The following is a 26,738-nucleotide window of genomic DNA, read 5'->3' as shown; positions in this document are numbered from 1 at the left end:
ATATACCTGTGTCATACTTTTTCATTGTACTTAAAATACACTGTGCAACTGAATGTCAAAAATAATTATAATAAATGTTATAAACTATTGCACTGATAATCACATCGCAACATTTGATATTTACTATTGTATAACATGTGATGAAAAATACAAAAGTATCCTATTTCATACATTGTGGCTCAGTACAGGGATAAGTATTTTATTAATGCATTATATAATCTCAAGCAAATGCTTGTGTATCTTTTTCTCCAAAATAAACTTGTTGTGTTGTTATATATTAATTTCTTGAAAAAATCTTTTTCTATTATTCTACATTCCCTAAGTATATCTCTGCAACATGGGTTTTATAGTTATATAGTTATTTAATCCATGTGCAGTTGAGGCATCTGTCAAAATTTGCCATCTCACTTCTCTTTCTCCTAAGATGGCTTTATAATTGCCTCCTCTATGTCCCATCTTTAACTGTTCTAATATGGCAAATCGGAATTCATGACTATCCCCATATTTTGCAACATGTCTAGAAAGTGCATTAGTGCTGTCATTTTTTCTAATAGTATATGCATGATCATATATTCTTTTTTTGAACATTCTTTCTGTCTTTCCTATGTAGAAGCTGGGACTTAGCCATATATATGATATTCCTGGTATTACAGTTACCATACTGGAATACAATCCCAATCTTATTTATATTTTCCAAGGTAATACCTTCTTTTTCAAATATGGCATGACACTGTCTACAGCTTCCACATCTCCTTGTACCCTTTCTCTGCAGATCAATTTCCCTTATTGTATTTCTCCTCTCTAAAATCAATTTCACATTAATTCCCATTTTATAAACAAATAGAGGGGTCTCTCCTACTATATTCTTTATTTAATTATCAACCGTGAGAATGTTCCAGTGTTTGCTTAGTATGTCTTTTACTTATTTTGCCTGAGGCGTATATTCCATTAATAAAATACTTATCCCTGTACTGAGCCACAATGTATGAAATAGGATACTTTTGTATTTTTCATCACAAGTTATACAATAGTAAATATCAAATGTTGCGATGTGATTATCAGTGCAATACTTTATAACATTTATTATAATTATTTTTGACATTCAGTTGCACAGTGTATTTTAAGTACAATGCAAAAGTACGACGCAGGTATATAAATATGATTTTATGTTCTTTTAGAACTAATTATTACAGGAAAAGTAAGAGTTATTGTTTTTGGGATATCAATTGAATAAGATTACAATGAGTTTTTATTAAATGCACAATATAGGTATAAAAAAATGTTTTTATTAGTGCATGTCTTTTTAAAGGAATGAAATTTGTTATTTTGGCGCCTGAAAGTATATAAAGGGGCTAACTGATTAATTAAAACTATTCTGAAGAAGTCCACATTGTAGTGGATGAAAGTGCTAAATCTGATGTGTATTTGAAATATATGTTTTAAATATTTATATTAAACTGGTGGTATTATTGCTTGTTGGATTCGTGCTTACTTCTAAGGTATCCTAATAGTGTTTCTCAGTCGATTGATTCGTTAGTTGTTCTAAACCCTATTTAATTGTTTTTTTTCACATTGTGGTTGTTATGGATACCCTAGAGGATGTTTAGTCTAACAAACGTGCACCAGGAGATGAGGGCGACCTGCAAAGACTTCAGATGGAGGTCTCATTATTAAAAGGCGAAGTTACACGACTTTTGGAATTAATGACTCAAACAGAGCCAAAACGGCACGTTACACAGAGCCAGAAGAGAGCATCTAACCTATCGCAAGACAGTGATTTAGACGTGGAGTTCCCTAATGGTCAGAAAATTCGAATGGGTGCTTCTACAGTGCTAGAAACTGTGGATTTACAAAGAACTGGCATGGAAATCAGTCAGTTTTCTGAGAAATAATTTACCTTTGATTTCTCACTATATAATTTAGATGATGAAGCTCGGCGCACTGGAACTAAGCTTAAACGTAATATGGCAGTAAGGACTTATTCTTCAGCTGTGCACAACGGAACATTAGAGGACAAAGGTACTGTTAGACACAGCTCTAGCCCTAGAGCTTGTGTTACTAATATTCAAGTAGCTAATAGCAATTTGGGACAAAACACTGTAAAGTTGGACAATTTTTTACAGAAGGATGTGTGTTTTGATAATTTAAGTCAGGCAATTTGTTCAGAAAGCATTGTTAGGGACACAATGCCTGGCTCATTGAAAGAATTAATTTATGCCTTTGGGAAAACATTAAATATAATCAAGGGCATTTAGATTGATAACGCTTATTTAAACAAATGTCTTGCACTGAAAATAGTCCCTAAGGGACTACGTTTTTTTTAAATACCTATGGGTGTATGGTTAAATGATCAAGTATGTGATGAATTTGATGCTTTATTCAATAGATTTGGTTTTGATTATATGAAATTATTAATTAAAAAGAATGATGAGAAATTGTGTAAATTGATTGAGAAGGTAGAGAAATTAAACAAAGCTATAACTAATGATTTACTGTTTGAACAGTGGGAGAGATTATATTTCAAGCAATATACATTAGCTGATAAGAAGGCTCAGGACATTTTTCAAAAGAAAAATAAAAAAAAATTAACAGGGATACTTCAGATTATAAAGCTAATAGAGCATATCCATGGAAGAATAGAATTAGTAGGTATGATGAGAAAAATGAAGACAGGGATACATATGGGTCTCACCCACAAAATCAGGAGGAACAATATGGGGAAGAGAAAGCACATTTTTGTGGAGAATGGAAACAAAATCAATGGGGGAACTGGAAAAATAATTGGAAGTGGAGGAGGAACAGACAGGGATGAGGACAGAGAAATTCCAACAATCAGGTTTGGAGAGAATACACGAGATAGAGAAGGAAGATGTGACAAATAGTGTATATGATTTAAATGATGTTACATTTATGCAAGAGACAAATCCTGACAATATCATTAATAGTAAAGATAACTTTAACATCTATAATTATACTAGTTTAGTGGTTGGTGAGGAGCACTTTAAACTATTTTCAAAAGGTATGAAATATATACCTAAGAAGAAATTTCATGTAGTAGACTGTCTTACTGAGATAAAATTATTTCTTAGGAAAATTAACTTAGCTGTACAGTTTCACAACAAGCTACTACTGACAGGTAAAGAAAGGTTAAAGAAAAAAAGTACTTATATACCCCCTACTCATCCAAATGTAGCCATCTATGAGAAAATAGTAGCTAAAGAGAGTTATAGCTTACAGAATGATGTAAGACATAAAAAAATGAATAGTAATTTATCTAATGATGAGATTCATTTATTACAACGGCTTAAGGAAGATAAAAATATTAGAATAATGAAGCCGGATAAGGGAGGGGGGTAGTTATGTATGATGCACATGAATATACTAACAAAATCTATCAAATCCTTCATGAATCGGAATTATGTCTCAGTGTCAAAAAATGAAATAAACATTGGATATAAATGTATAGATATGTTTTTAGAAGAGTTCTTATTAGATGGACGCATAACAAGTGATACTTTTAAGTTTTTGAGTGTTGAGCATCCCATATTGACAACAATAGTAGGTGTACCAAAAGTGGATAAAAATATCATAGATCCACCTTTCCGTCCCATTATATCAGGAAGTCATTCAAAAACATTTCCATTAGGAATAGCTATCGACAGATGGCTTAAATATATTTATAACAAGATTCCACACTTAATTAAGGATTCTTGGGCCTTTCTTAGTAATATAACATCAGATTTATGGAAAAAGAGAATTATATTCCTCACGGTTGATGTGACAGATTTATTTTCAAGTATTCCCAAGCAAAAAGGATTGGAAAGTTTTTGTAATAGTATTAGACAACATTCAAACCTGAAATGGGACCAGATAAATTTAATTATGGAATTAATGTCCATTGTACTAGAGTATAATTTCATCTATTTCGAAGGAGAATATTATAAGCAAACTAGAGGAGTGGCAATGGGGGCAGCATGTGCCCCTATTTTTGCCAACCTAGTTATGCTAGATTGGGAAACTGAAAAAATATTTAAAAGTGAATACTATAAGTACATTAGATATTACTCAAGATTTCTGGATGATATTTTTATTTTATGGGATGGTCCAGAACAAACTATTAGTTTATTTATAGATTATATAAACAGTACAAGTGATCATTTAAAATTCACACATAGTTATAGTACTGAGGGTATTGCATATTTAGACACTTACATATCTACTACAAGTAATGGATTTAAATCTCGAATTTATAGAAAGCATACCTTCTCCAACAATTATCTAGAGTACTCTAGTAACCATCCCTACAAAACAAAGAAGAGTATATTTAAAGGACAGTGTATACGAGCGGCAAGGATGACATCAACTTATACAGAGATGTTAGATGAGATAGAATTTATAAAAGAATTATTTAGGTCCAGAGGATACCCTGTAGAATTATTGAATGACACGAAAAAGTATGTAATTAATGAATGGGGGAAAAATATACACCAGTTCTAGGTAAACAACAATTAAATAAGCCAACAGCGGTTGACAATGCAATAGATAGATACAATAGAGCTTGTATATTGGAATATATGCCTCAGGCAAAACAAATAAAAGACATATTAAACAAACACTGGAACATTCTCACGGTTGATAATGAAATAAATAATATAGTAGGAGAGACCCCTCTATTTGTTTATAAAATGGGAATTAATGTGAAATTGATTTTAGAGAGGAGAAATACAATAAGGGAAATTGATCTGCAGAGAAAGGGTACAAGGAGATGTGGAAGCTGTAGACAGTGTCATGCCATATTTGAAAAAGAAGGTATTACCTTGGAAAATATAAATAAGATTGGGATTGTATTCCAGTATGGTAACTGTAATACCAGGAATATCATATATATGGCTAAGTGTATGACCTGTCCCAGCTTCTACATAGGAAAGACAGAAAGAATGTTCAAAAAAAGAATATATGATCATGCATATACTATTAGAAAAAATGACAGCACTAATGCACTTTCTAGACATGTTGCAAAATATGGGGATAGTCATGAATTCCGATTTGCCATATTAGAACAGTTAAAGATGGGACATAGAGGAGGCAATTATAAAGCCATCTTAGGAGAAAGAGAAGTGAGATGGCAAATTTTGACAGATGCCTCAACTGCACCTGGAGTAAATGATTATATAACTATAAAACCCATGTTGTAGAGATATACTTAGGGAATGTAGAATAATAGAAAAAGATTTTTTCAAGAAATTAATATATAACAACACAACAAGTTTATTTTGGAGAAAGAGATACACAAGCATTTGCTTGGGATTAAATAATGCATTAATAAAATACTTATCCCTGTACTGAGCCACAATGTATGAAATAGGATACTTTTGTATTTTTCATCACATGTTATACAATAGTAAATATCAAATGTTGCAATGCGATTATCAGTGCAATAGTTTATAACATTTATTATAATTATTTTTGACATTCAGTTGCACAGTGTATTTTAAGTACAATGAAAAAGTATGACGCAGGTATATAAATATGATTTTATGTTCTTTTACAACTAATTATTACAGGACAAGTAAGAGTTATTGTTTTTGGGGCATCAATTGACTAAGATTAAAATGAGTTTTTATTAAATGCACAATATAGGTGTAAACATTTTTTTTTATTAGTGCATGTCTTTTTAAAGGAATGAAATTTGTTATTTTGGCGCCTGAAAGTATATAAAGGGGCTAATTGATTAATTAAAACTATTCTGAAGAAGTCCACATTGTAGTGGATGAGAGCGCTAAATCTGATGTGTATTTGAAGTATATGTTTTAAATATTTATATTAAACTGGTGGTATTATTGCTTGTTGGATTCGTGCTTACTTCTAAGGTATCCTACTAATAGCGTTTCTCAGTCGATTGATTCGTTAGTTGTTCTAAAAGCTATTTAATTGTTTTTTCACATAGATGGGGGAGTCTCTGGGACACAAATCTGTCCCTGTTGATGTCACAGACCAGGTTAAGGCCGCGCGTGTGAGTTACTCGAGTGGAGCTTGGCTTGCGGATATGAAGCAGTCCCATCATGGTGGGGTCCATGATCACCTTGTATGCCAGGCATAGGTCACCTCTGAGGAGTTTGTATGAAACTGAGTAGAGGAATAGGGCTTTTAGCCTATCTGTGTATGGTGGATGTTTGAGACCCTGGATTCTTCTGGTGAGGAACCTCTGTGGTCTCTCCAGCTGCTGCATGTGCTTTGCGAGATACTTATGAGATGAACCAAATAAAAGGCTTTTCTGACCACTGCTGCTGCATGATGGTCAAATGTGAGATTGTTGTCAACCTGAGTACCCAGGTCTCTCACAACAGGTTGTGTGTTTGGGGGGTTGCCATTGATGTGGTAATCAGTAGGGGCCATATTTTTGCTGAATGGTATGATAATACATTTGTTTGCATTTAACTTAAGGCCATACCTTTGCCATCAGTCATTTGTTGCTGTGAGACCCTCTTGCACTATGTTAACATCATTTGGGAAGTCAATGACAGCACCCAACTTAACAGTCATCCACAAACTTGGTCACCCTCTTGCACTATGTTAACATAATTTGGGGAGTCAATTACACCACCCAACTTACAGTCATCCACAAACTTGGTCACCCACAGGCCCTTTGTCTTTGCCTGGACCTCTGAGAAGTAGATACCAGTAGGGGTCCCAGGACAGATCCCTGGGGAACACCACTAGTGACAGGCCTGTTGTCAGAGGTGGTGGCTCCTAGTTTGACCTTGTGGGTCCTATTGGTGAGCCTGTTGACAACCCACCTGATAAGCTAGGGATTTATACCAAGTTGTGTTAGCTTTTCGATTTTGCCCTAGTAGGGGATTGTGTCAAAAGCCTTGGCCAAGTCAAGGTAAGATGTATGTACTGACATTCCCTCATTTGGGGCCTTGGTGACAGTCTCAAAGATGTCAACCAGGTTCAACAGGCAAGATCTGCCTCTGATGAATCCGAATTGGGTGGGGTCAAGTGCTTGGAGATTGCCTATGACCCATAATAATACACTCCATGGCTTTATAGATCAGACTTGTCAAGCTAATGGGGTGATAGTTTCCTTGGTCAGTAGTGGCACCACCTTTGTGCAAGGGGATGACAACAGCAGCTCTCCACTCTGCTGGAATGAAGCCTGTAATTAGCCTGTGGTTGAATAGGGTACTCAATGTTGAAGCTAGTTCTTGCTGGTGATGGTGGAGAATACAGCCTGGGATATTATCAAGTCCAATGGAATCTGTATTCTTTGTCTTGGATAGGACCTTTAACACTTGATCTATGGAGATATGAGGTGCAGGACAAGTATCAGGGATGTCAAATAGGCCTTTGGGGGGTGGGGGGTGAAGTTTGCGCTGAACCTAGCAGCTAGCAGGTTGGCTAAGTCAACAGGATTAGTATAAGTGGTACCGTTAAGTACTAATTAGGAACATACCTGGGCTTTGCCATGGAGGTTCCTGACATAACTGAAGAAGGTTTTGTGGTTCCCCTTTATTTCAGAGGCTAGTTTCAATTTGTAATTGGCTATGGAGATTTTCACTAGTGATCTAATTTGCTTGTTGAGGCTGAGGAGAGTGTTTCTCCAATTTGGAATTTTTTCCTTTTTACCACTGGACAACAGTGTCTTCCTTTTGTTGTAAAGCCAGTTGATAGAAGATGTTCACCAGACAAATTTGTGTTTCCTTGAGGAGCAAGTTTTAGTTCTGTTGGGTATGGCTGAGTCCATATAATTGTACAGGTGCTTGTATACTGCACTGGCATACTGTTCAGCAAAGTTGTATGCATCCTCTGAGGGAGGTGGTGGTGTGAAGTTACTGATACCCTTACTTAAGAGGTTGTAGTCAGCTTTTGAAAATGTTCTTAGTCTGGTTAGGGCTTGGGGGGGGTGTTGGGTGGGATAGAAACTTTGAATGAAACAGACCGATGATCATCTCACCAGGGAAGACCACACTATGGTAGTGGTGCAGCGGTCACCCATGTTGGTGAGGACCAAGTCCAGAATGTTATCTCCCCTTGTGGAGAATGAGAAGAGCTGATCTAGTGCATTAGAACTGATAAAGTCAAGGAATCGTTAGGTGAGTGCATTAGTGCAGGAATAGTTCACCCTGTCTATGGTGGGGTAGTTACGTCACCAAGGATCAGGGTGTTAGTGGGTACCTTGATGGAGTCAAGTAGGCACAGGTAGGAGAAGTGGGTGTCCTGAGTCATGGACGGGGGTCTATAGCTGTCTATAACTTGGATGGGTGTCTTGCCAACCGTCAGTTGCACCTGGAGTAATGCCAGTGCATCATTCTGGAAAACCAGTCTGGAGGTGTGCATGTCCTTAATGAATATAGAGACTCTACCGACCTTAGTCTTTCCGACCTCGTTTTGGAGTCAGAAAGTGTGGAATGAGGTATAGCCTGGTAAGGCAGGGGTGCTCTTTGCATTCCATCAGAGCTAGGTCTTACAAGAAGGGTTGTTCTGTAGGCAAAGAGAATGATGGAAGTCCTAAGGGCCAGAAAATTTCCCAGGAGAGGTCCTCAAGGTTAACTTTTTAGAACTTCCTGTCCACCTAGAGCAGTCAGTTCTCTCCACTCAACCCTTGCTTTCAAACTATTCCATCTACATAAAATGCCATTTTGGCAAATGACAGAGTATAACATTTATTTTATTTATTTTTATTTTACATTTATTTGCTGGGATAGTCCGACTGGATATATGTCCATTTTCAGCGGAGGCCCGAGGAGAAAAGCTCCAATAGCCAATAATTACAAAGATTACACGATAATTACAAAGATTACACATCAAGTTAGTTACATAGAAAATGTAAGACAAAGAGTTATATGCAACGTTTTAGTGTTATTCCCAAAGGGACTCACAGTTTACATGGTCAGACACATTAAAGCAGAAATAATCAGACTGGTACGGTAAATAGCTGAGTTAAGGTATTATGCAGATATGAGTTCATTTTACAGCTTAGTCAGAGTAGGAACATGGACAAAGCCAGTTGACTTTGAGATACTGTATGATGCTTTTTTTGAAAAGACTTAAGGAGGATTGCAGGGTTATATGGTTTGGTAGAGAATTCCAGGTTTTGCCAACAAAGTTGGCAAACAGAGATTCCCCAGCTGAATTGTTAGCTTTGTAGGTTTGGACCATTAGTTTGTCGGCAGATCGTACTGACCTCAGGTTGTTGTATGGCTTTATAATATTTGAGAGTGTGGAGGTATCTTCAGGATGGTTAAGAATTTTGTGGGCTACTAAGAGTTGATTTAGTTGAATTAAGCTGGGAAGTTCTAGCCACCCTAGTTGTTTCAGGTTCTGGCAGTGATGGGTTCTATAGGTGGAGTTAGTGGCGAATCTGGCAATATGGTTATAGCTATGGGAGAGATTATTCATTTCAGTCTTATTTAGGTTTGAGAGTAATGGAGAGGCATAAATAAGAGCAGAGAGTAGTTGCGACCGGGCAATTGCAATTCTAGCCAGTGGGGTTAAAAATGACTTGTTTATTTGGAAAGCCATCTCTGTAATTTTCTGTTTAACAGGATATTGGAGAGTGGTTATACAATTGTTGGTTATCAAAAACAAGACCACATCATCTTCCAGAGATGTTCAAGTATCTCTTACCAGAGCACCACCTCTTCTAAAAAACATGTTGGGGAACAATGCAGTAGAGAAAGTTCCTCCATTATAAAGTAAGGTATTACAGTTCTAGGTTCTTTCCTGTACCCAAGAAAGTAGACACCTTTCTTTTGAATCTTAACAATCATTGCAGGGAAAGAACCATTAGGATTATGCGTCTACTGACATCAAATATACAGGCAATGTTACCATTGCTCTTCTATAGGACTCCACCCATTCCCTCCTTTGGACCACACCTCTCACTTCAACAGTAGGCATGCTCACCTTTGGTGCAGGAAGATCAGAAGAATATGGTTTCTGTTCCTACACTAGCTACTTGGATTAATTTTCCCTGCTTATATTGCTTTGCAGCATAAGAGGTGCTGCACTGCTGACTGTGCTGTCCTTTGGCTGAGATGTTAAACCAAGATCCCAACTGCTTAAGATGATGGTAGCCCAGATGGCACTTACTGTAAAAAAGTAATGGACAGATGGTCTAGGAGCAGGAAGGGGTTAGTTTTTACTATGAGCTCAAGGTACAGGAAGATCTGTAAGATGTTATTAGATGCCTCAAAATGTACCTAATAGAACTAGGTGTCATAATATTTTCGTTGAGTTCAATTCTTATAGCAGTGGGGTTAACAGAAAGCTGTACAGAATAAGTAAATGTATTTAAAAATCTTTTAGTTATTGTGGACTGCATGACTGGAAGTGACTGGAAAGATGACATGGAAACCCAGCACTGCAATTATATTATATTATATTATATTATATTATATTATATTACATTATATTATATTATATATTTTGCAGATAAAGTTTGATGACAAGCAGAAATATTAGATGACAGGATGAGAACTGTAGAATTGTACAATCCCTATTTAATGGGGTTAGATAGACTGCTTTTAATTTCTTATTTCATAGGTTCATATGTAGGCACTAGGCTATCGGCCCAAGGGCCTAAGTAGGCCTAGCCAACAAGGTTCCTTGGCTTACGACACACAAGGTGACAAGGTTTAGGTCCCTAGAGTGTGTTGCATGGAGGGATTGGGGTTTTTTTAGGTGTAGCATGTCCAACAGCTCTGGGTTTGACATAGCTTTATATGTTAGGCAGAGATCTCCTCGGAGTAGGCGATATGCTACAGAGTAAAGCTCGAGCTTTTTGAGACGGTCAGTGTAGGGCATCTGTTTGAGGGCAGTAATCCTCTTTGTGAGGTACTTCTGTGGCCTTTAGAGCTGCTGCAGATATCTTGTGAGGTACATTCCAAATGGGGTGTTGTACTCTATAATGGGTCTAATGAGTGCCAAATAGAGGGGAACAATGACCTTTTTTTTCCTGGATGAGAAGCCTTTTGTGATGAGGTGTGCCACACAGAAGGATTTCCGGACTACTGTGGCGATGTGATTATCAAAGGAGAGACTACTCTCCACCTGGGTCCCAAGGTCTCTTATCACACATTCGGCGTTAAGTAGACTGCCGTTTATGTGGTAGTTCATGGGTACAGAGTTTTTACCAAAGGGGATGACAATGCACTTTTTGACATTGAGCTTGAGGTCATGCGTATGACACCAGGCATGTGTCTCAGTGAGGCCCTTCTGTAGGATGTCCACATCATTTGGGGACTCAACTATGACTCCTAGTTTGCAGTCATCTGTGAACTTCATTAGCCAGAGGCCTTCTGTGTTAGCCTGTACTTCAGAGAAGTAGATACCAAACAGGAGAGATCCCAGGACTGAACCCTGTGGTACTCCACTTGTCAATGGTTTGAAGTTAGATTTGAAGTCTGTAACTTTTACAGTGTGGGTTCTGTCAGTGAGCCAGTTGGCAACCCATCTTATGACGTAGGGATTTATACCTAGTTTAGTGAGTTTAGCTATAATTCCAGAATGGGGGATGGTGTCGAAAGCCTTGGCGAGGTCAAGATTGGTTGTGTGAACCACCTTACCCTCGTTTACAGCTTTGGTGACTGCCTCAAAGAAGTCAATCAGGTTCAGAAGGCATGATCTGCCTTTCCACAAACCCGAATTGGGTGGGGTGCCGAGTTTGGAGGTTACCAATTGCAGACCAGGCTAACAGGGTGATAGTTCCTAGGATCAGTGATGGCTCCCCCTTTGTGGAGTGGGATAACTGTTGCTGTGTGCCATTCAGTGGGCACAAAGCCTGATGTGAGACTATGACTGAACATAGTGCTTAGGTGGGAAGCCAGTTCATTCTGAAGTTTGTGTAAAACGCAGCTTGAGATGTTGTCTGGTCCCATGGATGCTGTGTTTTTGGTTTTAGAGAGTGCAGCTTTTACCTGCATAGATGTGATTACAGGGACTCTGCATTATTCCTGTATAGATATGGGCCCTTTATGGGGTGAGAGCGGGGTAAAGTTAGCACTGAACCTATGTGCCAGGATGTTGGCAATATCAGTTGGTTCTGTAATTTTCATGCCATTATGCTGTAACTCAGAGCAGATCTGGGTGTTGCCATTGAGATTCTTGACATAGCTATAGAATGCTTTGTAGTTGCCCTTAGAATCAATGGCGATTTTGTTTTTGTAGCTAGTTTTGGAGGATCTTATAAGGCATCTCATCTACTTACTGAGGCTGACCAGGGAGCTCCTCCACTCATGGGATTTTACTCTCTTTTGCAACAGTTTCTTCCTTCTGTTGCAGAGTTTGTTTATGGCAGGGGATCACCAGATTGGCTTCCTTTTTTAGTAGGATAGCATCTTGGTTCTGTTTGGGATAGCACGATCCATGCACTCGTGTAAGTGCTTATTGAGTGAATTTATGTAGGATTCAGAATTATATCAATAGGAAACGTACTAAAATGGTATACAATTGTAAGTTTATAATAAAGATTAAAGATAATTGTGAATAATGCAATAACATTGTGTAACAACAATCATTAGTAAGAAAAAGCTTGTCATGATTTTTTTTTACTTTGAATAATGAAATGTTTATGGGGTACAACCTTTGCTTTCAGTATCAGTGGGGGAGCCAGTTATTAACTATGTACTTCTATATAAAAGATGATATAATTGCTATAAAGTACATGTGATGAGTTAATTATATTTATATTTCTGAAGGGGATGCACCAGTCAAATTACTTTTGTTGCTATTACTGTTAAAATCAAAACCAGATGTAAGACTGGAATGCATGTATATTTATGTTTTTTATCTTGTTACTAACATTTGAATAAATATTGCTCATAAAAATACTGAATTTCTGCAAAGTGAATATAAATTAGACTCTTCTCAACTGTGATCATACTTTTACTGAGATGTGATTGAAGAAACATTGTAAACTTTTTTATCTCATTAACATTGTTGATAATCATTATTTAATAAATACATTTCGTTAACAAATGTACATCATTGTTGAAAGCCATTATACTCTGTTTACACAAAGTCAACAGGGTTTATACCAACTGTTCCATTTTTAGCTTATTAATGATGAAAACACAATAGTTGTAGGAAGAGAAGAGAAGTAAGCATTTGAGACAGATTTATTTACTTCATCATTGATTTTGCAGATATACCTGGTACTGCTGTATGGGACAAATGGCATTATAACTGTAAACATTGATTATGGGTATACCAACCTATTTTCATGAGAGATCCCAGAAGACAACTCTGGGCTTATGTCTCTAGGATACAAATTAGAGGAAGTCAGATCCACTAGTTACTTTATATTACCTGAACATATTTTTGGCTTCTGTTGGATAGCAACTGGTTTTGAAACTGGTAGCCAGATCTGTTGCTTATTGTTATGGTTCAGATAAAACTTTGCGGGCAGCTGTTATTGCTCATTTTGCTGGGACAATCAACTACCTCTTCAGGCCTTGGAAGGAGATCTCTGTGGTCCACATCACATAATTTACAAAGCATTATTAATCCATGCCAAGTTAAATGTTGCTAGCTATACTGACTCAAAACCTTTGTTGAACTTCTGATATAGCTAAATAGCTTGCCATTTTACTGAATGCTTAAGAATTACCAGGGAGACATAAAAAGGAACATATCACTTTTCAGCTATGAGATGTACTTACTATTATTACAAAGCTCCCCTGGACTACAAAGGGCTTTATTATAAACCAATTTAGCAATAGCTCATGACTGGGTGTGGGTAAAGCTTCATTTGCCCATGCTTATTTTCAACAAAGGTGTAAGTACGCAAGATTAAACACACATGGTTGGCATGGTTTGCTCACAGGGTTATTGCTATTACAGAATTATGTTAGTTTTGTATTGCATTGTGTCTTTGTTGCAGTTGTTTCGTTTCTTGTGTGTTTAATCTTGCGTAGTTACACATTTGTTGAAAATAAATAGTTCTATACTTTTGCTTAAAGTTTTGCTTTTATTTTATGTGTGGTTTGCATGAGGGTGTACTAGTTGGTGTTATTTATTTATTTATTTTTACTTATTTTTATTGCTGTATGAAGTGTTGTCGTATGTGGTTTATTTCATTTATCTAAATGTAGTAAATTGTAGTCATTTAGGTATACATTTTGTCTGTTGAGGACTCTGTGGCTACATGCCTGCTTATTTTTGTACAAGCAAACAGGGTTCCTTAAAGTGCATATGTCTGTGTCAACTTGTCAGGTCATCAGAGTTCATTCTCAATGACGAAGTCTGAAACTACAATGTTTGGCACTTCTGACAGAGAAATTGTTATTGACAGGGACAGTAGGAAAATAAGAGGAAATTCTGTGCAAGTGTGGATGGTAGAGATGTACACTTATGGGCTCTACAATCTATCACATTGCAAGTGAGCACTAAATCTGAACTGTCCAACTTTTGTACAATATCTCTGATATTGCTGATGATTTTGGCTATCACTTTTAAAATTTGTCATTTTAAATAAGACTGTAAGGATTAAAGTCAATCAATAATGTCAGACATTATGGTTTGTCTGTTTTTCTGTGTGCCATTTTATTTAGCTATTTTTTTCTATAGGCTGGCAAGTTGCCTTTTTTATTCTATGTGGAATTGAGGATTTAGTTTATCAGAAAGGGAAGGATGCATTTTATTTGTTTACTATACAAACTTCTGATTAGTCCCCACCTGTCACATTGATGAACAGTAAGTTGCTGTAAGTGAAGAAGTTATAACACGTGAGTATAGTAAGGTAAAGTTGCGAAACAGGCACAAGTGAAATAAACGCTAAGTATCATGTTGGCAGTGTTGAACATTTTTCAGAATACTTTGGATAACCTGTATAATACATACATGATAGTGTTATGGCTGTCTTATATGGACTGCATCATATTTTGGACCATCTGTATAATACATAAATAACAGTGTTGTGGCTGTCTTATAAGGACTGCATGATATTTTGGACCACCTGTATAATACATACATGATAGTGTTGTGGCTGTCTTATGTGGACTGTATGATATTTTGGACCATCTGTATAATACATAAATGATAGTGTTGTGGATGTCTTATATGGAGCGCATGATATTTTGGAGCATCTGTATAATACATAAATAATAGTGTTGTGGCTGTCTTATATGGACTGCATGATATTTTGGATCATCTGTATAATACATAAATGATAGTGTTCTGGCTGTCTTATATGGACTGCATGATATATTGGACCATCTGTATAATACATAAATGATAGTATTGTAGCTGTCTTATATGGACTGCATGATATTTTGGAGCATCTTTTTTAAAATGGTATTGCTGTATTGTAGACACTCATTTATTGTTGTCATGTAAGTACAGTAAAACAAATATAGCAAATTTATGATTACAAAGTGGCAAAAATCCTACTACTTTACAGATTAAAAATATACTCCAAACTGTAACTATTTGGAATTACTGTATACTTCTGTGTAGTATTACAATGAGTATGACACAGCAGCTGTTTGGAATTACTATATATTTCTGTGTAGTATTACAATGAGTATGCCACTGCAGCTGTTTGGAATTACTATATATTTCTGTGTTGTATTACAATGAGTATGACACTGCAGCTGTTTGGAATTACTATATATTTCTGTGTAGTATTACAATGAGTATGACACTGCAGCTGCTTGGAATTACTATATATTTCTGTGTAGTATTACAATGAGTATGCCACTGCAGCTGTTTGGAATTACTATATATTTCTGTGTAGTATTACAATGAGTATGACACTGAAGCTGTTTGGAATTACTATATATTTTGGTGTAGTATTACAATGAGTATGACACTGCAGCTGTTTGGAATTACTATATATTTCTGCGTAGTATTACAATGAGTATGACACTGCAGCTGTTTGGAATTACTATATATTTCTGTGCAGTATTACAATGGGTATGACACTGTAGCTGTTTGGAATTTGCTATCTATTTCTATGTAGTATTACAATGAGTATGACATGGTAGCTGTTTGGAATTTGCTATCTATTTCTGTGTAGTATTACAATGAGTATGACACGGTAGCTGTTTGGAATTTCTATATATTTCTGTGTAGTATTACAATGAGTAATGCACGGTAGCTGTTTGGAATTGCTATATATTTCGGTGTAGTATTACAATGAGTATGACACTGCAGCTGTTTGGAATTAATATATACTTCTGTGTAGTGTTACAATGAGTATGACACTGTGGCACTCACATGTTCTGCAAAACCATGTAGAGTTGAGATATGTGGTTTCAGGCAGTATGAGTGCTCATATTGTCAGTAAATATAAAGTCTCACCTTTTCAGTGTTTTGTGGAACATCTGTGGTATTCTTGATATTTATTTCTTTATTTGTGTGGGGGGAGTCTAGGTGAAATTCTTTATTTGTTTAAGTAGACTTTTATTTGTCAATAGAAAGCCTTGTGCTCAAGGTGACTTCACTTGCAAGACTTCTTTCTGTTGGGATATGCTTCGTAGGTTCATAGGTTCAATGAAGGTTACTAGGTTAACAACCCTAGAGCCCTTACAAGTCTAGCCATATTTATCCCAAGTTACCCCAATTGCCGGTGGTTAGGTGAGTGAATTTTGTAGAGGTAATGGACTATGGTAGTTAAAACAGTCTTCTTCTCTCCAGGACGGACATGGGTGCCACTCCAGGAGTGAATCTGCAGTCACTCATGATCTAGGCTACAGAGGGTCAGGGCTGTGCTCTGTTTCACATGAAGCTTGTTCCAGACAAGTGGCAGTCTCTGGGAGATATAGCGATCTCTCCAGCATGACTTGTTGATGTCAGAGCCTAGGTTAAGATCTCTGGAGTGAGTTACCCTCTTGCAGTTTGATTTACGAATGTGCAGCATATCCATCAGGACTGGGTCAGAGACTACCCTGTAAGCCAGGCACAGGTCACCACTTAGCAACCTGTAGGAGGTAAAATACACTGACAAGCCTTTCAGTCTTTCCATGTACGACTTGAATTTCTTGGTGAGGAAACCTCCATTGTCTCTCCAATTGTTGCAGGTGTCTGGTGAGGTACATGCAAAAGGGAGTATTATACTTAATCATTGGTCTGATGATGACTGAGTATAATGGAATTCTAGCATCCTTAGATCTAGATATGACACCTTTACTAATAAGATATGCCACACAGAAGGATTTTCTTACTACTGTAGATATGTGCTGGCCAAAGTTCAGGTTGCCATCAACCTGAGTACCCAGATCACTTACCACTGGGTCTACACTTAGGGTAGTGCTCTCTATAATGTAATTAGCAGGGATGTCAGCTTTCCCAAAGGGAATAACAATGCATTTTTTGCATTTAGCTTTAATCAGTGGCTTTGGCACCAATCATTTGTCTGCTTAAACCGTGTCTGCAGTATATTAAAATCATTCGGGGACTCAATTTTGCTCCCAGTTTGCAATTGTCAGTGAAATTGGTCAGCCACAGGCTGTCCAGGTTTGCCTGGACTTCTGAGAAATGAATTCCAAACAGTAAGCGGCCCAGCACAGAATCCTGTGGTACATCACTGGTTACTGGTCTTTTGCTACAGATGAAGTTACCCACTTTGACAGTATGTGTCCTGTCAGTGAGCCAGTTGGCTACTCATCTAGTAATGTAGGGGTTAATTCACAATTAGGAGAGTTTCTTTATAATACTTGAGTAGGGGAGTATGTCAAATGCCTTGGCTATGTCAAGATAGGAGGTATTTACAGTCTTTTTCTCATCCAGAGCCCTGGTGACTTTCTCAAAGAAGTCAACAATGTTTAACAGGCATGATCTACCATTAATAAATCCAAATTGGGATGGATCCAGAGTTTGGAAGATTATCTATGTCCTTGTTAATAAGGTCCATAATGATTCTTTCCATGGCCTTGCAGATGAGGCTAGTCAAGCTTATGGGCCTATAATTCCCAGGGTTGATTGATGGCCCCCCTTTGTACAGAGGGATTATTGTTGCTGTCTTCCATTGTGCCGGAATATAGCCAGTTTGCAGGCTGTGGTTAAACAGGGATCCAAGTGAGTCTGCTAGGTCATGTTTTAACTTGTTTAAAAGGCAACCTGGGATGTTATCTGGTCCCATTGATGCCATATTTTTGGCCTTGGAGAGCACGGAGATGACCTGCTCTCTTGAGATAATAGGTTGAGGTATGGGGGTACGTATATTTTGCTGGATGACTGGAGGGGATAGGGGGGTGAAGTTTAATCCAAATCTGTCAGCTAGCAGGTTGGCTATTACATCTGGTTGAGTATAGGAGTTGCCATCCAGAAGCAGTTCAGCACATAGCTGGGTATTCCCTTTTAGATTTTGGATGTAGTTAAAGAATGCCTTGTGATTATCCTTAGCTAGGGAGGCTATTTTTGCTTCATAATTGCATCAAACTCAACAGGGAGTTTGACCTGGCCATAACACCACCACTGTCCTAATTAACTTCACCAACACCATAAATGCATATAAAAGCCAAGGGAAACTTGTTTCTGCCACTTTCCTAGATGTATCGAAAGCATTCAACACAGTTTTCCACAATAAATACTATCCTCCCTCTCCAGACTCAACCTTGATAATTCAGCATTACAATGGTTCAGTAGCTACCTAGGCTACTGGTCCCAATCTATCAAATGGCTCAACTCCCTATCCCTCTCTCCCAATCAGATGTGGTGTACCTCAAGGTTCCATACTTGGCCCCCTTCTATTCAATGTCTTTACAAATCAACTCCACTTAGCAACCACAAAAGCCGACATTATCCAATACGCAGATGATACTACCCTTATATACTCTGCATCCAACATCCAACTGCTACAATCCCAAGCCCAAGAATCCTTCTCAGAAATAGTAAAACTAGCTAAACAATTCTCAGCTAATACTGAACTCCAAAAAAACACAACTAATGCTCTTCAACCCAACAAAGACTATTGACTGCCACCTTCTCCAGTCTCTCAGCAAATAAGACCCTCATAATTCCTGTTTCTGAGGCTTTTCTACTTGAACTTAAAATTGTCCACCAACTGAAATACAATAAACACATATCGCTAACCATCTCCAAAGTCCGCAGAAAGCTAGGCTGTCTCTATTGCAGCAACAAATTCTTAACCCCCGAATGCAAAACTGCCATAGCCAGAACTCATCTACTATCAACCCTACTCTATGCATCCCTAGTACTAACAAATCTAAATAAAACCAACCTTAACAAACTTTCAACATCTTACAACAAAATAGATTTGCAACCAATGCTAAATCACATTCCCACCACTGCCAGTCCCTGCATAAACTTCACTGGTTAGAATTTCCAAACCTACTTCACTACCACCAACTCAACTTAGCCCATCAAATACTGTACCACCCTGTCAAACCCCTGCCTTAACAGGCCTACTAAACGTCCATAGTACCAATAGGGAATTACGATCCAGTAACAAAGCCCTAGTAGAAATCATTCTCCGTAAAAACAGCTCGGGAATCTCTATTCCCGTATGATGTTGGAAAACTATGGAACACCCTACCACTACACCTCAGGCTACAAAACCAGACTACTACATTCAAAAAATTCCTTAAATCACACCTTTATGAAAACCATCTATATAACTGCAATGATCCTCCCGGAACCCACCTCTTCCAATCTATTACCCATAGCTGACCCTGTAGAGCATGTTTCCACTGACTTATACTCTACCTAAGCAGATTGAACACAGTGTAAATATCTAGTATACTTTTATTTCTATGGTCAATTGTATATATACTGTACTTATGCTCACCTACAAATGTTTTGAGATCAAGTTTCTTCTAAACAACTTGTCAAACTTTTTAAACTATTGTTACATTTTTTTAAGATATTGATAAACAGTGTTAAACTTTGTTAACTATCTTACTAAATCACTCTGTAACCTTGTGGAGCTTTTCTCACCAGGACGCCACTGAAAATGGACACCTGGTGTCCAGTCGGACTATCCTGGTAAACAAATGTTAAATAAATAAAATAAATAAATAATGTGGAGCTTTTCTAATGTAGATTACTTTATCTAGTTAATTCTCTTGTATTATTGTAATGTGGAGCTTTTCTACCCGGGCCTCTGCTGAAAAAGGGCATTAGGCCAGTTGGACTATCCCTGTCAACAAATGTCAAATAAATAAATAAATAAATAAATAGCTTTGGAGGACTTGACAATCTCTCTAATTTGTTTGTTTAAGCTAGAGAAGAATTTCTTCCTGTGCTGAGCCAGCCTACTCTTGTTCTTGGATGTGAGTTTCTTTCTCTTGTTGTATAGACTGTTTATACTAGGGGCCCACCAGGGTGGCTTGTTTTTTTGGCAAGACTTGTTTTTTTATCCGGTCAGGTACAGATGATTCTTTATGATTGCTTAAGTGGTTATACAGGTTATTCGTGTACACCTCTGCTTAGGAGTCCATGTTATCTGCATTTGAGGGGGCTTTGAAACTTCTTATACCATCACCTAGTAGGAGGTAGTTTGCCTTTGAAAAATTCTTAAGCATTTTTGAGCTTGATGGGATATCTTGTCTTATAATTACATTGAATGAGACAAACTTATGGTCTGATCTTACCAGGGAGGACATCACACAGGGAAGGGAGTAATGCTTTCCCGTGTTAGTGCATACTATGTCCAGGACATTTGAGCCTCTTGTGGGTGTGCTGACTCATTATTACAGAGCATTTGCACTGACAAAGTCCAATGTTTGTGGTTGTGTATGTTTCCTAGTCAATGGTAGAATAATTGAAATCACCCATGAACAAGGTGTGGGGCTGTATGGCAAGTGATTCAGGCAAGTCCAGTTATGCAGTATGCTTTTCTTGTTTCGTGGTGGGAGACCTACAACTAACTATGATGAGGTAGGAGGGTTTGCCTATAGTCAATTGGACATGGAGTAGCTCAAGAGAGTCATATTGTTTGAGCAGTCTTGAGGAGTACTTATCATTAATGAAGATGGATACACTTCCTCCTTTAGTTCTTTCATGCTCAGTTTGTGGTTTGAACATATGGAAGGCATTGTAGCCCTGCATGGCAAGGGTGCTTTCCACACTGTTGATCCATGTCTTGGTGACTGCACAGATATCAGCATCTTCCAAAGTGAGGAGTGCTTCCAGGGAGTGCAGTTTCTTGTTTAGACTCCTAACATTAAACAGCAGTACTTTAAGTTTACCTAGAGAGGATTTTGCTATGCTGGGAGGTTGGTTATTTTTGACGCCACCTAAAAAAGACACAATAAGGGTGGCTAATGCCTTTGCCAATATCCAAAAGCCTAGAGGAGACAGGCACAGACCATCCCTTGTAAATTAGGATGGCCTGTCAACCATGTCTTCCCAGGCTGACAGATTTTGGATCCTCTTGGACTGACACCAGAAGCTATGCAGATTGTTAGTCAATCATTTTTTGTTTGTATTGTGGCATCATCCTTAAAGAAGGTAGAATGCTGCTTAAGGCTATGCTTATACCTGCCTGTGACACATAATATGAAAGCTCAGTCATGTCTCTTCATATAGTCCAGTAAGGTACATCTCAAGTCATTCATCCCCACATGGGCTATAACAGAGTCATACCGGTACTTGTGGCTGAATGAACTGAGTGATTGAATGACTTGATCGATTCTGGCACCTGACAAGCAGTTAACCATAACCCACTTCTTATTCAGCCCGGTGAGGGGCACATCTGTGTACCTCACAATGGAGTCACTTTTGACCAATACATTAGATTTTGTGGTGTTACACTTTATGTGCTTATTTGCTGAGACACTGCTAAATATGTGTGTTATTATGTACTGTGGTTGTTTTTATATATTGCTATGTGTGTAAGTAGTTTCCATTTGTGAGGCCTCTGATCTTTTGGTAAGTTAAAACTGAGTACCTACACATATGTGGGTTTATGTGTCATGTCCTTATTTAGTGTGGGGAGTATGTATGCACTGACCACATATTCGGCATTCGATTTGTCCTTATGTGAGAATCTTACCTCCAATTTCATAGTGTAACTACATCTCTCACATAAAGTATTTGTTTGTTTCAGAAGTGGTTGTCTGTATACATGAAACAATTGCTACATTGCCTCAGGTTAACCATGTGTATCAGGCTGGCCAGAGAGATGATGGGAAACAACCTGTACCTGATAGCAGGCTCTTGCATGTTTTATTAGCGGAGGGAATTGATTGCTTTGACAGGACTGTGCTGGAAGCACCAAGACTGCAAGAAGGACCTATACTTTGTGTAGGCTAAGGTTGATCAATAAGGCAACGCTGCTCAGTGTGAAACTGAGTTGCTCCTAGAGCAGCAGAAAGTCTTGCAAGGGTTTCACTGACAGCTGTTTAGGGGAAACTGAGCTTCTAAGCTTTTGCTTGTACACAGGGATCTGCTAACTGCAGCAGAGTGAAGAGCAGCACCTCACAAACACAAGGCTTAAAAATTAGCAAAGGAAACAAGTTTTAAGCTAACTACCAATCAGGAAAGCACACAATAAGCCTTCCACCAGCAATCTCCACCTCAGACAAGCTAGATCATCACACTTCTGCCACAAGGGTGCAGGAAAAATACCTCCTTAATGTTTGGAGCCCAGTTGTAACAAGGCAACACAAAGTACCTACAACAGCCCAACGACTAACAGATAAAATGTGACCTAGATAAATGGATGGGCAACCTCAAATTTTCCCCTTGCTTGTCTTGTCATGCCCTCCATGAGGCAGGAGGGAAATTTTGAATTGGAGTTCTTGGCTAGGATTGTAATGGTCTGCAGATTGATTTCCTAGGATGCACATGTACGATCCTAAATTTGTGGCTTGCTGATGAAATCATTTATTCATTCATTCTACAAAAAAAAAAAATACTCAATCCAATTCAGGGTTGGGTGTGTGGGAGGGTGGGGCAATGTCTATCACATCACTCAGTGGGCATGTGGTAGCAAAATTACCACAGAACGGGTGGGAGGGTGGCCTAATGGTTAAGGTGTTTGCCTTACAAACACAAGGTGCAGGGTTTGAGTGTGACATGGGATAATTGACTTGGCTTACAATGGCTTGCAAGGGCAGTTAGCCTGGTACTAACCTATGAACCTATGAACAAGGTGCAAGCCAGTTAAAGACATCCTGTTAAAATATTTTGCCATATATCCCCTTAGGGGATGGGCAGTGGGACCAAAGTGTCACTTACAATATCAAGAGTGGAGTTATGATCAGAGATAGAAAGGCCAGTCTTCTGCAAGACTGATGCGACTTGAAAAGTGAGTGGATGGTAGGCACTCATGATTTCACACAAAATGTGTACAGTTATGCACATTGGCTCACTACTCTACTGTTGGTATATATTCTTAGAAGAGTGGTCATAATTAAGACAGAGAAGGAAATAATCCACTGGTTTTACATATTGCTAAGTTAAATTATACAATATGAAGTGAATGGAGAATGATAGAGGTTAATAAGACAGAATACATAGTTAATAGACTGGTCTACAGAGATTGTAAATGTATTCTTCTGTTACTAAGACATGCTAAAGGTAATTGGTGGAGTATGTTTTCCATTTCTGGGGGTTATGATAAGGCCAGTTGCCAGAATGGTAGAACGACTACAAGACAAACTTACCAAAATTGGGAGAATGGAGGATGTGTGATATAAGGAAGGTCTGTTGCAGCTTGGTATATATAATCTGTAAGAGAGAATAAAGGAAAAGGATCTGGGGACACTGTGCTGTTAGATGTAAATAAGAAAGACAGAGCTGAAGAAAAAAGAAATGAGCAATATGGAAGGGGGACAACTCATCAGACTTAGGAGTCAGAAAATTAGACACAGAGTAGCGGTACAGTGCGGGTCAATAAAAGGATTCAGTAAGGCATGGGGCAGATGAAGAAAAGAACAAGCCCTGGGGTGCAAGAAGGGCAGATTGAATTGAGATAACTGCAACACTTACAAAGGTGAGTATCCTCTCCTGAGTTCCTGAAAAAGAAAGGAAATAAATGCACCTTCACAAAACTGTCTTATTGGGGCTAATTCTGGACTGCATGCTGTTTCACATCAAATTTTACAATTTGCATTAAATGACAAATAGGATGCACTCAGAGCAACAATGCAGCACTGAACACCTTCCAAGCACAATACCCGAAACTAAAATGTTGGTAGCATCAATAGACACCTTCACAATATAGTTAATTTAAAATTAAGATTGCAGAATCTGTGCAAGGTTACTGCCTCTTTGCAGCATTTTTGCAAAAAATGGTAACTAGAATTACATATTTAATAGCACCATGTAGCAAACTTTTGGCATATTTGAAATGACAATTCACTTACCAAGAAATATCACAACAGAATATACTTGGACTACAAAAGTTTCAGTATGTTCTGAGTGAAGAGGGAAGCAAACCCCATTCCTTCCATAGTAATTCTTGAAAAGTTCCTTGCTGACCAGAGGGATGAAAGCAATCATAAATCCCACAATCCAGATGATAGTCAGAAGAGAAACTGTCCTGCACTTTCCTGGAGCCAGGCATTTAAATGGATAGACTATGCAGATATACTTTTCCAGTGTCAGGTAAGTCAAAAGAAGCACTGATACCTCAGTGGAAAGCATGGCTAAAGAGCCTATGATCTGGCACTGTACGCTATCCATCCAGCTGTGAGCATGTCTGTTGTATTCACCTCGATACTTCAGGTCATAGGCTCCAATCACAAATAAGTATATTCCCATAAGGCAGTCTGCACCTGAAATAGTAATTATGCAGTTAGCATGGACTTAAGGAAACATACTACTGACTGAGTGATGTAACTGTTGCTTTAGTTTCTCAGCTGGCTCAAGACAAAACCATTAATTCTATGTTGAACGTTCTGAAGTGCTGTGCAAAAGTAAAAGCAAACTGCTTGTACAGGACTTCTGACAGATGTAAGCTAATGTAGTAAACATGATCAAACCTGAGTAATCATTGGGTATTTGTTTTATCTAGGAAAATACAAATATATGATACTGGCAGTGCAAGGAGACAGAAGCAAAGCATTCCTGAGTGAAACTACCCTGCTCTTTAAGTATCTCACCCTTCCCTCTGGGCACCTCTGCCTCCATCAGTTGAAACCACCTGCTCCCCTTCTTGCACCCCAGGGCTAGTTCTTTTCTTCATCTGTCCCATGCCTTACTGAATCCTTTTATTGACCTGCACTGTACCACTACTCTGTGTCTAATATTGTGACTCCTAAGTCTGATGAGTTGTCCCCCTTCCATATTGCTCAGCTTTAGTAGACTTTACAGCTTCCAGTCACATTACATTCCAGGTGTTTACTACCCTCCACAAAATAATACCTTCTCATCTCATCTATGAGTATGCCCTTCTTTACAACTAACAATGACCTCTTCTAACTTTCTTTAAAAAAAGTTAAATTTTCTTTTTACCCTCTCACATAATATGCCCTAATGTTCCCTCTCTTACCTGATAAGTCCACAGTCTCAAGTATGTTCAAGTAAATCAGCTCTTCCATTCTAGGTATTGCCACGGACGTATTTTACCTGCTGTTGTTTCCATATACAGAGTCTTCAGAAATGAGCACTGCTCTGTGTGAATTCTCATCACAGCTCTACCTACTGAGTGCCCACACCCTTAGGAGTGCACTCTAAAAATTTGTTGGCACTAGTCAGTGCCCTTCTGAGCTGTTATCAGTGATTCACACTCTTTGACTGATGTCTCTTTGACATACATTTCAACAGTAAACATCTACCTATGCCCACCTGCAGAGCTTCCTGCAAAGTAGCTTAGCAGTTTGTTTTTATTCTTTATTCTAGCTCTTTGGGTTACGTAAGTCTGTGTTTCTATAACAAGGTTTAGTACTTTTTTTACTTCCTTGGAGTGCAATAGTCTTGCACTTCTTGGCAACTAATGTGGTAGGTCCACAGTTCTTTACTACTTGTTACGCACCATTACAATTTAATTAATTAATGTATTTATTCATTTATTTCTTCCTTCCTTCATTCAGAGCTATGTGACTCATCATGGTTTGCTCTTTCTCTCTCTCTGTAATGTTTTATTTTTATTATTATTTAGTGTGTTCCCTGTCGTTCACTGTACATGTTTCCCTTCCTTTCTTTTTTATCTTCTAAAATAGTTGGTTTCTACAACAGTAGGTGCAATGCAACATATGTCTGGCTTGTAAGGGCCTGTTCCTCATGGAATTTGATGACAATAAGTATTCCTTAAGGAGCCTCCTACCTAATTTGTTTCTTTATCCTATGAGAGCTCCTACCTGGTCACCTTGCTGGTCATACAATCTGAATCAAACACATAAATGCTAGAAGACTTAAAAAAATTTAGTTTGGCCTCCCTGAAGCTATAACTTATAACCTCACATCACACAGTCACCTCCTCCATCTGAAGCCTCAAACATCTGTTCCTTCATTTTTTTTCTGAGAGCTACAAATTCTTCAGTGGTAATAAGCTAAGTGCAAATTGTATCTTTAGTCTCTCCAAAAGGTCTGCTGCTCACTGCCAGAAAAAGATAACAGTGGCCACATTATATCTTTGATACTGATCCTGACAAGACACACATGGAATGCATAGCTGCTGGAGTCAGAACATTTCCTGTTGCTGCAATCTGCATCTCTCCTGCAACCTTCAAGTAGCAACCCCCCCCCCCATGAAACTAATCTGTTATGAGGTAAGTCCCCACATATGGCCATACATCATTCCTTGATCCTCAGAGGCTTCAACATATTCTGAAATAAAATTTTCTTCTGCCTGGCCAGACCAGTTTTGAAGTTTAATTGGTCTC

The 26,738-nt window shown here is 38.0% G+C and overlaps 1 protein-coding gene across 1 annotated transcript in view; it reads right to left on the bottom strand.

Moving 5' to 3' along the window:
• RXFP1 (relaxin family peptide receptor 1) overlaps positions 1–26,738 on the bottom strand; it is a 1,244,683-nt gene that overhangs the window by 125,199 nt on the left and 1,092,746 nt on the right. The window contains exon 16 of the mRNA XM_044062454.1: positions 24,279–24,689. Coding sequence (XP_043918389.1) covers positions 24,279–24,689 — 411 coding nt within the window. The remainder of the gene's footprint in view (positions 1–24,278; positions 24,690–26,738) is intronic.

The sequence above is a fragment of the Protopterus annectens genome, chromosome 2.part1 (assembly GCF_019279795.1).
Source record: "Protopterus annectens isolate FY-2018-M chromosome 2.part1, PAN1.0, whole genome shotgun sequence".
NCBI lineage: Eukaryota > Metazoa > Chordata > Ceratodontiformes > Protopteridae > Protopterus > Protopterus annectens.
Note: the sequence above shows the minus strand (reverse complement) of the source record. Positions and strands in the feature narration are given on the sequence as shown.